The sequence below is a fragment of the Poeciliopsis prolifica genome, unplaced genomic scaffold (genome assembly GCF_027474105.1).
Source record: "Poeciliopsis prolifica strain line A6 unplaced genomic scaffold, Auburn_PproV2 SCAFFOLD068, whole genome shotgun sequence".
NCBI lineage: Eukaryota > Metazoa > Chordata > Actinopteri > Cyprinodontiformes > Poeciliidae > Poeciliopsis > Poeciliopsis prolifica.
The window spans coordinates 246,784-261,137 of NW_026562443.1; the positions used below are offsets into that span (position 1 = coordinate 246,784).

General features: G+C 36.6%; 1 protein-coding gene across 1 annotated transcript in view; it reads right to left on the bottom strand.

Annotated features, from left to right (window-relative positions):
* The window catches only part of whrnb (whirlin b), a 68,938-nt gene that overhangs the window by 24,662 nt on the left and 29,922 nt on the right, over positions 1–14,354 (bottom strand). Inside the window, exons 4-8 of the mRNA XM_055020511.1 lie at positions 7,151–7,425; positions 6,453–6,489; positions 4,502–4,687; positions 4,207–4,395; positions 1,328–1,402 (exon numbers count right to left, since the gene is read on the bottom strand). Of these exons, the coding sequence (XP_054876486.1) occupies positions 1,328–1,402; positions 4,207–4,395; positions 4,502–4,687; positions 6,453–6,489; positions 7,151–7,425 (762 nt within the window). The remainder of the gene's footprint in view (positions 1–1,327; positions 1,403–4,206; positions 4,396–4,501; positions 4,688–6,452; positions 6,490–7,150; positions 7,426–14,354) is intronic.

Consider the following 14,354-nt stretch of genomic DNA (forward strand, 5'->3'; position numbering starts at 1 on the left):
CATATAAATGTAATGTTTTTTGAATCACAGTCAATGTGTTTTTCTGTGCAGCTGGAAAAGATGTACAAACTAATGAAACAAGACGTGTCTACTGAAGTAAATTTCCCAGGGTTGCTGAACTTCCCCAGACAGTGATTTGAGAACTTACTGTTTTTCACGTGGCCTTCCCTCTATGTTGATAGAGTGTTTAGTTTTCACATCCCATAGACATTACAGTGAATGAGCATACAAGGTTCCGTATGTTTTCCTTTGTTTCTTTTGTTTGGTCTTCAAAGATTGAGTCTCCGCCTCGGTAGTAAAGAGAGATGAATAAAGTAACTATGCAACTCTGGGTTCGTCAGAGCGGATCCTAATTTGTGCCTAATGCAGTGTATTTCCTGCTCTCCGTCTGCAGATGTATTAAAGATTGTTTTTGCTCCCTGACTTTTGTCTGGATCTCAGTCTCTGAATTGTGCACTTCACAGGTTCATATATCCTCTTCACTACCTACACAAATCATTTTTTATTTTATTTTCTAGTACTACTATTTTCATATTACTGTATGAAAACACAAACCCCTCATCGTATTTTATGAAGTTCAGTTTTTTTGTTCAGTGGTGAGATGACCACCAACTCATTATTAATTCTAGGAAAACTGAAGAGATGCAGATTGACCCTCAAGTCAAGAGGTGACACCTCTTCACTTTTAATTCATGATGAGAAAATCAGTCAGGTCTATTCCACTAGATATCTGGGTGTTCACTTAGATGACCTATTCAGATGCTAAATTTATGTTTATATGTTGTGCTCCCACCTACAGGATAAACTGTTTTTTTACCTATACTGAGGATTCAAAATTAATTTCAAAATTAAAAATTCTTTATCAATCACAAAGGGAAATTAGATCTTTGGGGTTGACCAGAAATGCATGTTTTTATTTTATCAGGCCATATTGGAAAAGAACACTCAGGTTTGGCATGTCAGTGTATGTGGTAGGAAATCTCTCTGTAGAACTGAAATATAAACTTAATCATCTGGTATAGATGCCCACAAAGGTTAAAGGAAGGACTGATCATTCCTCCCTGCAGTCCATCTGGTCTGTCCTCACTGAAAGTACTGTTTGATCTCACTTACATCCTCAACTCAATCTTCGAACTTACTGTCCAGCAGACTGCATAGACTGCCCACCTGCAGACTTAATAGATTTAAATGAATAAATATGTAAGGCACATAATTTACTGGTATGTTGATGTCTGAGTCTGATGGTGTGTTTGGAAGACGTTGGAAGAGTCTACATATGTTCAAAATTACACCTGGCACTACACAAGTAAAGAAAAGAATCCCATACCAGTGAAATGTTTCGGAAGGCATTCCTGTTCTTTTCTTGTTCTTTTTCTATCCAGTTGCCAGTGGAAGCTTCAGCCTGAAAGAAAAAAATCACACTTTTAATGCAAGTGTAAATGTGAAAGGCATATGGTCTAGTTTAGTTTGCTGAATCCAGATGGATGAGCCTTGGACAACAGGATGACAGAATGAGTCTTTGAACAAACAGTCGAATAATTTAAAGCTTTATGATTCATTGCAGCAATTTTCAAAATGGACTTCAGGCGCTTATCTTTTTTCACACAAAGGGCTTTCATATAGTGTTTTAGTAATTTAAGAATTCACTCATTTTCTTCAGTGAAAAAACAAAACAAAAAATCTGCTCACTCTTTCTATTTGGCAGACTGCCTAGAGCCCCCACCTGTAGACTTAATAGATTTTAATTTTAACATGCACCTTATGGTGTTATTTTCTGTTGATCAAGCAACAATCCTGAAATCCTCCAAAGGGTTTACTGTGAGAGAGTTCAACAGCCCCTGGTGATAAAGGAAGTCCATCATAACTATAATGTGACCAAGCAGAATGAGGTCCCTGTGAATTGATGTGGACTAAAAGTGATCATCAATACAATGTATTGTTAACTCTGTCATGACCCAGAAAGATGCACTTTGCTGAGGGAAACTGAGGGACCAACAGAAAGATTTCAAAGATTTCAATGTCACTTGTAGCCAAGTTATTTACATGTTAAATTTGACAAACATGTAATTTCTTTTTAATAACATTATAGGATTAACACAATGGTAATTTTGAACCCTTTTAATCCTGTGACGTAACATTACTTGAAAAGTTGAACTTGCTATGTTTTTAACTGAGGTCAATTCAGCTCAGATCAACAAGTGACATAACAAAATAATCTTTTTAGTTATTCAAAAAAAAACCCACAGAGCTGTGGGAACATGTCAAAAACTGTTTAAATCAAACAGATTAGCAACATTAAGTCTCAGTCTTCTTTGTGTGACTTTATCAAATTTTTATTAATGTAGTGGTAGGGAAGAAAAAAAGGTCCTTCAAAAATGAAGTTACTGTTGGTAAGATGCAAAATATGTATAAAAGATCAGAGTAACACACAGGCAGTGTGTGTGTGTGACAGCATTTCTGACACTCAAGGTTATTTGCTGCAGCCCCAGTCTGGTGAGGAACAACTTATGAGACTCACACTTGGGAACGCATGCACACGCACACACAGAATATAAGGATTTCTCAGAAAAGTGGACAAACTATCTTAAATGACAATACAAGGTGGACAGGGGGGGACAATTGTTTTCACTCCATTGTATGAAATCTCTGCCTGGGATTTGTGTGTTGGGTCAAATAAAGCGAGGGATGTTGTGTACAACCCCCCCTCACAAACAGAGAAAGAAGAATAGTTTGGTAACCTGACCTTTTCTTAACAACAACCCAATGCAAAGTTTTCTTAAAATTTAACAACACTAAACCAGTACTTTTAGAAAAGTTGCTCAGATTGTTGACGTTTGCAGACACTTTTTTCTACTATCCTATTTTCAGGACACACACACCAGATCCTTACTAAAATCCTGTAAGGATTTTAAATAAATTTTAGGATAAATTTTAAATATGCTATTACAAAGCATTTATTCTCATTTGAGTCATTTTGTTGTACATATGATGTTGCATTTAAAATCATCGTCTTGTTGTATGACAGTAACTAATTGTCTCATGAGATTAAAAAGGAAATAAGGGACTAATCCAAAGTAAAGTTTATTGGAGACAATCAAAACGGAAAATAAGGCATAAACAAATTCTGATTGGAATTTACCACAAAGCATAGTGGCGAGCCACAAAGTATTCTGGGAAATGGTTCTTTGGACAGTTGTGATACAACTGAAGGTTTTTGACGAGGCACATCAGGTCTATGTTCACAGATGCAAAAACGAAGCATAGCTTTAACAGAACACTGTAAAGCATGGAAGCGGCTCAGTTGTGCTCTGAGGCTTTGTTGCATCAGGCACAGAGTGTCTTAAAAGTGTGGAGCAGACGATGAAATCTCAAGATTGTCAAGACATTCTGCAAAAAATGTGCTGCCTACAGTCAGAAAGCTTGGTATCAGTTGCAGGTCATGGGTCTCAACCCAGAACAAAAATGAAAACACCAAAGAATGGGTAAGAGAAAAACATTTCACTATTCTCAAAAGGCCTGCTATCAGTCCTGATCTAAATCCTGTTGAACATATGTGGAAGGAGCTGAAGCATCTGGAGAAGGCGCCCTTTAACTGGAGACACCTGGAGCAGTTTGTCCATGAGGAGAGGACCAGAGCACCTATGGACAGGTGAAGAAGTCTCTCTGACTAGAATTTGTTTGGTGGTAGTGATTGCCTCAAAAGGTTGAGCAACAAAATATTAAGTTACAGGTTGAACCATCTTTTAAAATCAATGTCTAATTTTCATTGTTTGATTTTCAGTAATTTTTTTTTATCATTTATTAGTGTTGTTAGATTAAAGTTATTTTAGTGACCATTATGGACTTTTTTGTTAATAAAGGAGAACGGCAATGTTGTCTATGTGTATATCATATTTGTTGTCAAAAGTTATTCTATGAATCAACTGAAGTATTTTGAACTGTTTTTGATCAGGTGACATCACATTAATTTTATTTTAAGACCTGAAAGGGACCATTTATTTCACATAAATGTTTAACAAGGCAATGAAAACATTCTGTAAATGCTGAAAAATCTTGCTTTTAATTTTTACTTCAGAGACTTTCTTGAGTTATCAACTAAGAGACCTCACCCTGACTACTAAGGTGAATGCATTCAAAAACTCAAGAATGGCATCAAATCCTAAAGGTGGATTTCACATTATCAGGTATTACAGAGAGTCGCGTTACCACTGGACGGCTGATCTGTCCTGCGTCATGTATTACAAGAACTGCATGGCTGCAATGGCCTGATGGATGTAGCATTCTGAGACCTTCCCAGGCCTGATGAGCCTCCCTTTGATGGTGCAACACCAGCCTGTCATACACCTCCAGATCCTCAGCAGCCACTAGACTCCTGACCTCAGACAACAAGGACAACTGTAGGTTGGATAAGAAATGAAAGCAGAAAATAAAATAAGAGCATACTGAAAGAGAGCATGGCTTGTGATTGGAATCAGGTCAGGTGCTCCTCACACTCCATTACCTTTGCATGGGTGTTGAAAAGCTCCGAAAGAGCCATGGTCAATGGCTCCACATTGATGTGTCCTTGCTGATACTCCCGCAGGTAGTAGGCCATGGTCTGCCTCTCCTGTTCTGTCAGCAGCAAGTTGGCTTGTTGCTCCAGAGACACTTGAGCACCAGGTGGGCTAACCCCTCTGTACCCTGCCAACTGAGATAAAATATTTTTTTTTTCAGTGAGAAAAGTCCAAAGCACCAAAGGAGTGAAAGATCCATGGTTGCTTGACTGGTAAAAATGTACTACAGTAACCCTGCTTTGAGATTAAAAATCAGTTAGACAGATTAAATATAAATATAAAAATGATTCATAGAAGTGCCAAAAATGTGCGAGAGTGGTAAAGTGGGAGCCAATCTTTGAAGAGACTCTACATTTAATAAAATCAGATTTCACAAAGCCAGAACTCATGTGTGATTGGTTTATTGAAGACCACGTTAGCTCACTGGATAATGAAAATGAACCAACATTATTCGGATCTCTGCTCTGAAACACTTTGGAAACAAAGAGCTCTCGCTTTTATGGTCAAGAATCGACAGTGACTTCTGCGACATGGGACTGCAGCTGACAATCAGAATCATCTTTCTCAGTAAATACATGCAAAACTGGTGACAAGTCACCTGAAACTGCTGGAAAACCCAAATCATGCAGCCATTAGCGGCAGGGAACTGTTAAATGCTAACAGTCTCATCTCCCTCTGTAGGCAAAAATGCTACTGAAAGACAACTTAATGGCATTCAAAATAAGTTGTAACAGACTTGAAAACTCAGTTACTGCATTCAGAGGAGGCAAGGGTAGTGCTTGAGGGCACTGGTGGATGTGGAAACTGTTACTAAAATTATAAACAATAAAACTAACTGATGGTCAGGTAATTCTGAAGAAATTGGTGGGTAAGGAATATTTTATAACAAAGTGAGGAGGGGAGCCAAGATGGCGTCTCGGCAAGACTTCTATTCTCCAGCTCTGCTAAAAACTAGACTTAAATTCATAACTTAAACATCCCTGTTTAGTTTGGCATCTTGGTCTTTAATGTGATCATGCACAGTTTGGAAAGAAAAAACTATTTTAAGTCATCCAACATGAACAGTGTAAACTTTGATTAACATAACTACGCCAACATCTCTGCTACTGTCGATGCTACTGTTGAAGCCTCAATGGATGTCAGGACTCTACACTCTCGCTGGGTGGCTTTATACAAAGGTTTTGTATGAAGCCTTTCTTTATACACAGAAGGCTTTCCCTTCTTTTTGCAAATAAGGGAAAGCCCTGAGCTACTGATGACCCAGATGACATTGCTGCAAGACTCTACAATTATCAATTATAAATTTTATAAGAGTGCTGTACTGGTGCAGAGTCATCAAATCAGTTTGCCATTCAGTCAATTTATGTCTGTTTAAAAAAAAACAAATCAGCAAACAGAAAATGTTTTAAATCAATTCAGTAATGTTTTTCTGTATTGGATCAGTGTCAGTGTCGGCCAATACTAAATCTCAGACATCTGTATCGGCATCAGGAGTGAAAAAAGTGGATTGGTGCTTCCCTTGTTAAAAGCCTGCAGCGTTTTATACAACCTGCAGGTGCCTGATGGATCCATCATTAACTACAAAATACAGGCAGTTATCCTAACTCAAACTATATGTAAAAAGTGCATGAATCACAATTATATCAATCTGCCTTGATATAATTGGCTGTATTTTGGCAAACTGCCACAAAAAATAAATAAATAAATAAATTATATATATATATATATATATATATATATATATATATATATATATGTGAATATATGTGTGTGTGTGTGGGTGTGTGTGTGTGTATACAACGGCCCTAATCTGGCTTAAGTTTAAAATCTGCATCCAACTTCATTTAGTTTGAAATAAATTTGTAGCATGAGAAATTAACAGCAATGTTGCTTTCTCACCTTTCCAAACACAGGTGTGGCTCTGGCAGATGATGGTCTGCAAGAGGGACAATATAAAATATATATGTAATGCATGTAGAAAAACAGTGTCAACTTCACAGCACAAAAGAAATTTAGTAAATGCCTTGATAGATTTCAAAAGATGATCAAAGCACAGCAATTCACTTAGTTCTTATTATTTCTTCATAGTCCACAGAATAACTGCTTGGTCGTAATTAAGTAGTTGGTTTCAAAAGAATAAAATAATCCTTTACTCTTCCAATTGGAAAATTTGTGTATCAGCAGCAAGGTAACAGACAAATGGAAAAACATGCAGACGTACACCTGAAACTACCAAGCAAATGTTGTATACAAAAATACAAACAACTACAGTATACATTCATGAAGAATAGCAGCTGTAAAAGGTATACAAAGTGTGGTTTTGTACATTTAAGCAAAAATCAACAGTGCTGCAGAGAAAAACATTGTTATTCTTTGTGGATTGTTACTAATTGTAACTACTAAAGCTCTCAGTGTCCTCAGCAGGTAGTCTTCTTTTACTGTTTCTCTAAAATGCAAAGCAATATTTAGATATACTAGTTAAACATATTACATATTACTTTAAATAAACTGAGGCCGTAAATGGTTACATGTCTTTATAATCTAATTCTACTTGTGGTTCCAATGTAAGATTATTTAGCCTAGCTTAGTGTACTTACCTTGTATTGTTGCCACTGGCACTGATGCTTGTATGAACAACAGCACCGACACTTGGATGTGAGACAGAATTTAGGCCAGCTGTTGCATTGGTCTCAGCGATGACATGACCACAGGTCCATTTGGTCTCATCCACAACTGTACGTGCATGAGGCAAACGGCCCACATCCCTCAACCTCATCATTAGGTGATGCCCTGACTTGAGGATGTTTACTGCTTCATCATGGGAGATAGTGACAAAGCTCTGACCATTCACCTCCAGAATTTGGTCACCCACCTGCAAGAGACACAGTACAATTTCTTATGTTAATTTTCATCATAGAATCACAAAACTTAGGATCACATATCAAACATATCTTAAGTACTCAGTTCATTTGCTCAATGCATTAAATGTGTTGTGGTGCTGGGGCCTGGGTTGGGTTCTCGAGTTTGAAACTCATACTTGAGTCAAACATAAATTGCATTTATAGTGACTTACATTTAGCTTGACTTAGATTTGATTTCAAAAGACTTTAAACTTCTTGGACTCACAGTTTGAGACTTGTCAATATTCTTAATCTTTAATGTTTTTGTGTGTGTTTAGTCTACAATATCTTCTTTATTATAGTGCTTAAAATGGATGTCTTCCATTTTCATTTGTAGCGCAGATGTAATGCCGCATGATACAAATGTACACACGCGGTGTGTGAAACATCACTATAAAAAACAAACAAGCAAGCAAAAAAAAAACAATCATGGCAGCACTGGTCTCTGTCCCACCATTCTTTTGGATTCTGTAGAAGTAAGCAAGCCTGTGGACTGAGAAGATAAACCAAGACCGGTAAGATGCTAATTCAATAAAAGATATAGATGTTTCTGGAAAAACTGCATTTCTTTAAATAAGACAAGATAAAAAAAATAGATATACTTTATTAATCTCAGTATTGAGAACTTATTGGCCAGTAACAGAATGTCTGTCCAGTGTGTGATGCAGCATTTTGTTTCATACACTGAAAGATCTAAGATTCCTCAATGTACATTTGCTCTCAATGAACATTTCCAAGAGCTTTACAGAACAGCATTAATCCTCTAAACAGTTGAAACCACACAGGTGTTTAGCAAATATTAATCAATGTCTGAATAATTCTGAATAAAATTAATAAATTCTCAGGACAAAATCTACAAGTCAGGAAGTAACATAGTAATTGAATCCATTAATGAATGTCAATAGGTCGATCTGTAATGATATGAAGAACTGAAGAACTGTTTCATCCCTACAGTCACTGGTTTGTCAAGACTGCTACCAGCTTGGGCTAGGATTGAATCTCGATAAGATTTTCCTGGTGAAATAAAGGTTAAATAAAAAATAAATTAAAAAAAATTGATGCCCTGTCTTAATGTTGCCATTATATATTTGTAGTTTATTTTGTTATTTATGTGTTACTATGTATGTTCCAGACTCTTCAGATTTTTTAATCAGTCTTTTTATTGATTTTACATAAACCTCTTATGTGTCTAATAAAGACACACAGACACACACCCACACACAAAACACAAACACACAACAGAAAGCCCTCTCACCCCTTCTCTCCTGTACCGTATCTATTACCCCAACATGTATCCATTTTGTGTTCATACTATGCAAGTTACAGGTTTGTGCATAAATGAAACGACCAACACTTCACCATTACACAAATTTATCTGCTGAAATTCATTCAACGTGAGAAATGAATTGCTGCCAGATATTGTAGAATTTATTAACACACCTCGTAGCTGTATGTCTAACTTTCTCCATATTTAATGACCTCCCTTAACCAGTGTCCATATACCAGAGCATCTTGATTCTTCCATTGAAGAACAAGTCTGCTAGCCAGTGGAAAGCAGAAAGCTGACACAGTCCTCTGATGTTCGCTGAAGGAAGCCTCTGCTGGTACCACTCCAAACAGAGAGTTGAATGTTGACAAACAAACAGTTTGTCCAAATATTCCTGAAACTACCATGAATTGAACATGCTTCAGTTATATTGATGAAGAATAAATATTTTGAGTTATTTTTGGCCAAACAGTGTCTAATATGGATTCCTCCAAGTCCATCTGCCACCTGGCTGGAGATTTCTTCCTGTTAAATGGGAGATTTCCTCTCCACTGTTGCTTACATGCATGTTCTGTTTGAGGGATAGCATTAAAATCAATTACACAATGCAAAGGCTATGTGCTTGTCCAGCAGCAGGGAATGCTGCAAAACTGAGTCGATGCAATCTGCTGGGTTTCCATTCATTCTTTATCTTACATGCTTATCCCTAGAAGGGTTGCGAATAGTGCTGGTGTTGCCTATATCCAGTGCTCAACGGGTGAGAGGCAGGTACATCCTGTATCTAAGGTCAACCTTGGAAGGATTCCAGGTTGGAGCAGTGGGCCCTCACCACCATTTTACCTTTAAGACTGATGCACATTTTGCAATCTTTAGGACGCTGCCATGGTTTTAGTAAAAGTTTTACTAGAACCAGGAAGATAGAGCACATAACACCAGTTTTAAAGTCCCTCCACTGGCTACCTGTAGCTCAAAGAATAGATTTTAAAATACTGTTGTTAGTTTACAAATCACTGAACGGCTTAGCACCACAATACATCAAAGATCTGCTGTTGTTGTATCAACCTTCCCGACCTCTCAGGTCTTCTGGTTCTGGTCTGCTCTGCATCCACAGAACCATAACCAAGAGAGGAGAAGTAGTTTTCAGCATCTATGGACTAAATATTTGGAACAAACTTCCAGAAAACTGTAAAACAACGGAAACCCTGACTTCCTTCAAATCTCAAGTAAAAATGCACCTGTTTAGAATTGTATTTGAAATGTAATATGTATGGATTTGTATTTGTGGATATGTATGTAATTGTTTTTTTTTTTTTTTTTTCCTGTTGTGGGCAACAGGGCCCGACGAATACCCATGGTTAAACGAACGGCGGAGTCCGGCGGTAACAGGCGCTTAAATTCCGTGACAAAAAGAAAAGAAAAAAAAACACTTGGTATTTTATTCTATGTTGCATGCCTTTGTGTTTTGTGTTTATGATGTAAAGCACTTTGACATGCCTTGTAGCTGAAATGTGCTATACAAATAAAATTTGATTGATTGATTGATTGATTGTTTAGGCAAAACTGTTTTTTTTTTTTGTATATTCTAGTTGTACTAGGTGGCATTGCTCCAACTGGCTTTCAATTCCTGTTTACTTAACTGTAAGGATGGCACGACTCAGCCTTCACATAAGAACACCTACACCAAGAAAATCTGTAAGTGAGAGGCTGCTATGTCTTTGCCATCTACTGGATGCACACCAGGCTCCAATACAATAATTGGTTACCATAACGACTTTGGACACAGTCTAGTGGTAAGCTATTGCTGAACAAGGAGCTACACTGATTTAAGGTGACCCCCTCCTCTTTCAATTGTAGTTTGATCTTCTTCATCTGAAAGAAAATAGTCCAACAATTTCTTATTTAAGGAGAACTGGAGCTGTTTTTTATGTGTTTTATGGTATATGAAATGACACCCCGCTTTTTAAGTGGGCTTCATATTTCATAAATAACCACTGTTTGTAATCAGTTCTGTGCCCTTTTAAGGATAGATTTGAATTTAAAAAGTTTTAGAGTATAGAAGCTTCTATTTTAAAAAATCACATTTACTGTTTATGATGACCTTAGGTCTATATGTTTTCCCTAATTACAATTCAGAAACCATAACAAAAATAAATTATACAAAAAACAATGCAAAGACATCAGTGTATTTTATTGTTTCATGCTTCAGAAACAACTGTGTGACTCTGTATCACAATGACCTTCACTCACAGTTTTAAAACAATGAGCATTAAGGTTAGGTTACAGTATGGTAGAAAATTGTTATCAAATTCTACATCAAAGTTTTGTGAAAAAGCTCCAAAATGAAACAGGAGAGGACAAAATGAGACCAACCATACAAAGACAGAAACAAACTACAAATTACCTGCTAACTCAACCTCAGTATAAATATTGTTTAAGTACCTACATTTATTTGTCCCAGCATATTTTTTGGATCAAAATGAAATGAATTCAGATTTGGTAAAATTATTTTCTTATGAGCTACTACTGTCAAAAACAAACAGTTAACAAAATATTACAAAAATGTTTACATTTGCACCTGAGTCAGCTGTTTGTAATCCTGGGTATCAGAAGGTTTTGTGTTTCACATGACAGGCTACTCATTTCTTAATATATTGCTCCTATTTTATAACACGAGCATTGACAAATGTGTGCTATACCTTCTATTGAATATAGTTAGCTGCAGATTAATTTTTGTGAGTAAATATTGAAAATGCAGTAGCAAACTGTAGCCTCAATAGCTGTGGTGACTTATGTAATCTGAAATAGCAAAATAATTTAGTGAAAATCATTATCTTTTTCTGGTACTATGCTGGGCAATGAATGCGTTTTGACATTCTACCTGAATGTTCAACAATGCATTGAACATGTATTACGAAATGCATCCACTACAAAATAATTAACATTTTCAATTTTTAAAAGTAAGTTCAAACTGTTATGTTCATTTTCTAATTTAGGACATATTAATAGGTATCTTCACCGTGTCATAACGTGTCATAGGAAAGAACGAGTGGCCCTTGGATGCCTTTGAGTATGGTCCCTGGAAGGAGCACAGTGATGGGGGGGTGGGGATCGGGGTGGAGAAGATCAAGTTGTCCCAATTAGTTTGAATAATACCAGATTCTAACTAGAAAGCTGTCCTCTTTCTATGTAGGACACAGTGTGATATCATGATGAAAGAAACTTGTTTACAGGTAGCAAGGCTGGCTTCTGTTTTTCTTGCCTTAGGCAGGACAAAAAATAGCACAGAGTGAGAGTGGCCTGTTTTTTGAGGCCGAAATTGACCTTAAAGCACATAGAAAATATCTTAGCCTGGGTTAGCATGGCTGTCATGGTGGTGAAGTCATCAGCCTTACTGAGGCAATGGCCTAAAGTTGCACTTCCACCCTTGCTTCAACCCTTGTGTCCTTCAAATGCATACTCAAACCTTGGAAGGTTTGAGTATATTGTGTCCCAATTCCCCGGTTTTAGCCCTGCCCTTTTTGGGTTCTATTTTAGTACTTCTGTTAAGACTACATCCAGGCAGAATCAGCAAAATGTATTATCCACAATTCATACTGCATTTGACATTTTAAGCTAAAAGGCAGAAATATTGCTTTTTTTTGTCTGTGGAAAAGAAAGTAGTATGATAAGGTTCAAATCAGTGACAAAAATGTTTGATATGCTAAATACATAAAAAAGAATGATTTCACAAATTAACCGTGAAGAAAGAAGCAAAAAATTTTCCGAATGTAAGAGGAATTTCAAGTCTTAAATTAAGCTATTAACATATCACTATGGGTTTCTGTGTTGTTTCAATATTTAAGCACTTTCTTGAATAAAATTATTTTACTTAAAAATTATTAAAAAATTGAGGTTATTTTTAGAAAGTTGCATTTGTGAATAAAAATTTTTGCCAGAGGATTAAATCATTAATGTAATAATTTGACTTTTCATCTCCTGTTAGAAGATCAAATTTTATATCAAAACTTAAAAGTGGAATACATTTTTAGTACAAGATCCAGTTTTGAAAATGTTTCCAAAAACATGAGTTAAATTACAATTGAAAACAAGTGGGTTTTCTCAAATTCTCAGTAACAAGACACACAGGAATTGATATTTATTATGAATTTCTTTTGCAGAAGTTATTCCAGAAAAAACCAAATATAATTATGACATTAATTTCATACATTTTTGGAGGGAATGGAAAAAGGTATTTAGTTCTTCTTTTCTTTAGAAAAGATATATTTTTTAAAGAAATGTTGTCTTCTCATGGTAGAGGGGAATAAATTAAAGCTCCTTGTATATGTATTATTAAATTTTTTTTGTCTCTGTAGCCAGTTTGCCCCCCCACCTTCTTCAAATCAGACAAAACTGGTGTCAAACGTTTGTGCTATGTCTGTGCAGGTTTGTGCAGCAAATTTTTTTGTTTGTGCTGCTATCATTTTAAAGATATAAAGAAATGTTTCTAGAGGACCTCAAAGGTCAACCAGGCCCCCACCTTCTTCAAATCAAACAAATTGGGTGTCAATCAACTTGACTCTGTTTGTGCTGGTTTGTGCAGCAAAAATTTTTGTTTTGTGCTGCTTTGGCTTTGAAGATATTTATAAAATGTTAAAAGTCAAAAAGTCAACCAGCCCCCCATCTTTTGTGAAATCAAACCAATTTGGTGACAAGCGTTTGTACCAGTACCAGAACAAACATAGCCGAGTTGATTGACACCTATTGTGTCTGATTTGAAGAAGGTGGGGGGCTGGTTGATCTCTAAAACATTTCTTAACATCTTTAAAATGATATCAGCACAAATGAAAATTTTGCTGCACAAACCAACACAAACGTACCACAAACATTTGACACCAATTTTGCCTGATTTGAAAAAGGTGGGGGGACCAACTTCACTCAGGTGAATCCATGCAGGAGGAATTACCTTTAGAACTGTGCAATTGAATGTTAGTACTTTTAGTGTGTATTCTTTGGCAGTAATCATATGATAAGAAGTTGCCATTGGAAATATGGTGGTGTTCACAATGTAAAGTATTGAAATAATTTTTGTTTCCCTCAACTGAACATGTGTGAATCGATCAAGCTCTTTATTCAAAAAATTATAACAAAACACATTTGAACAGCCAAATAAATCCAGCGGTGATTTTGGCAAAAATACCCGTACAGTACATTTCAAATCAGTTTCTTTGTTGTAGTTAATTTTGCAGCACAAACACGTGATTAGCGATCGGTCCACCATTTTGGATGCCAAAGTTGAGATGCAGAGGCGTGCAGTCCCAATTCTCTAATTTTCATATGGTTGTTGTAACCTGCACATTTAAACCCTTGTTCGCTTTGAGTACACACTTCTTAGGGGGTGCATAGAGTGCAGTGGCTGTATAGGGCACAGTGTGAATATTGGGACCGGACCAAAATGTTGCAGTACACCAGCCCACAAGGTCTGGAATTGGAAACTTCTGCTTTAGCAGATTGAACACTTTAGACATTTGCATCAGACAGCATGGCAATTGAGTTACTAAGGCAGCCTGCGGTTCCATGTGTCAAGGTGGCCTTTTTTGTTTCCTGCCACTAGAATGTCTGTGCTGCTCTTGCTGCTGTGGACTGCAGGCTTTACAC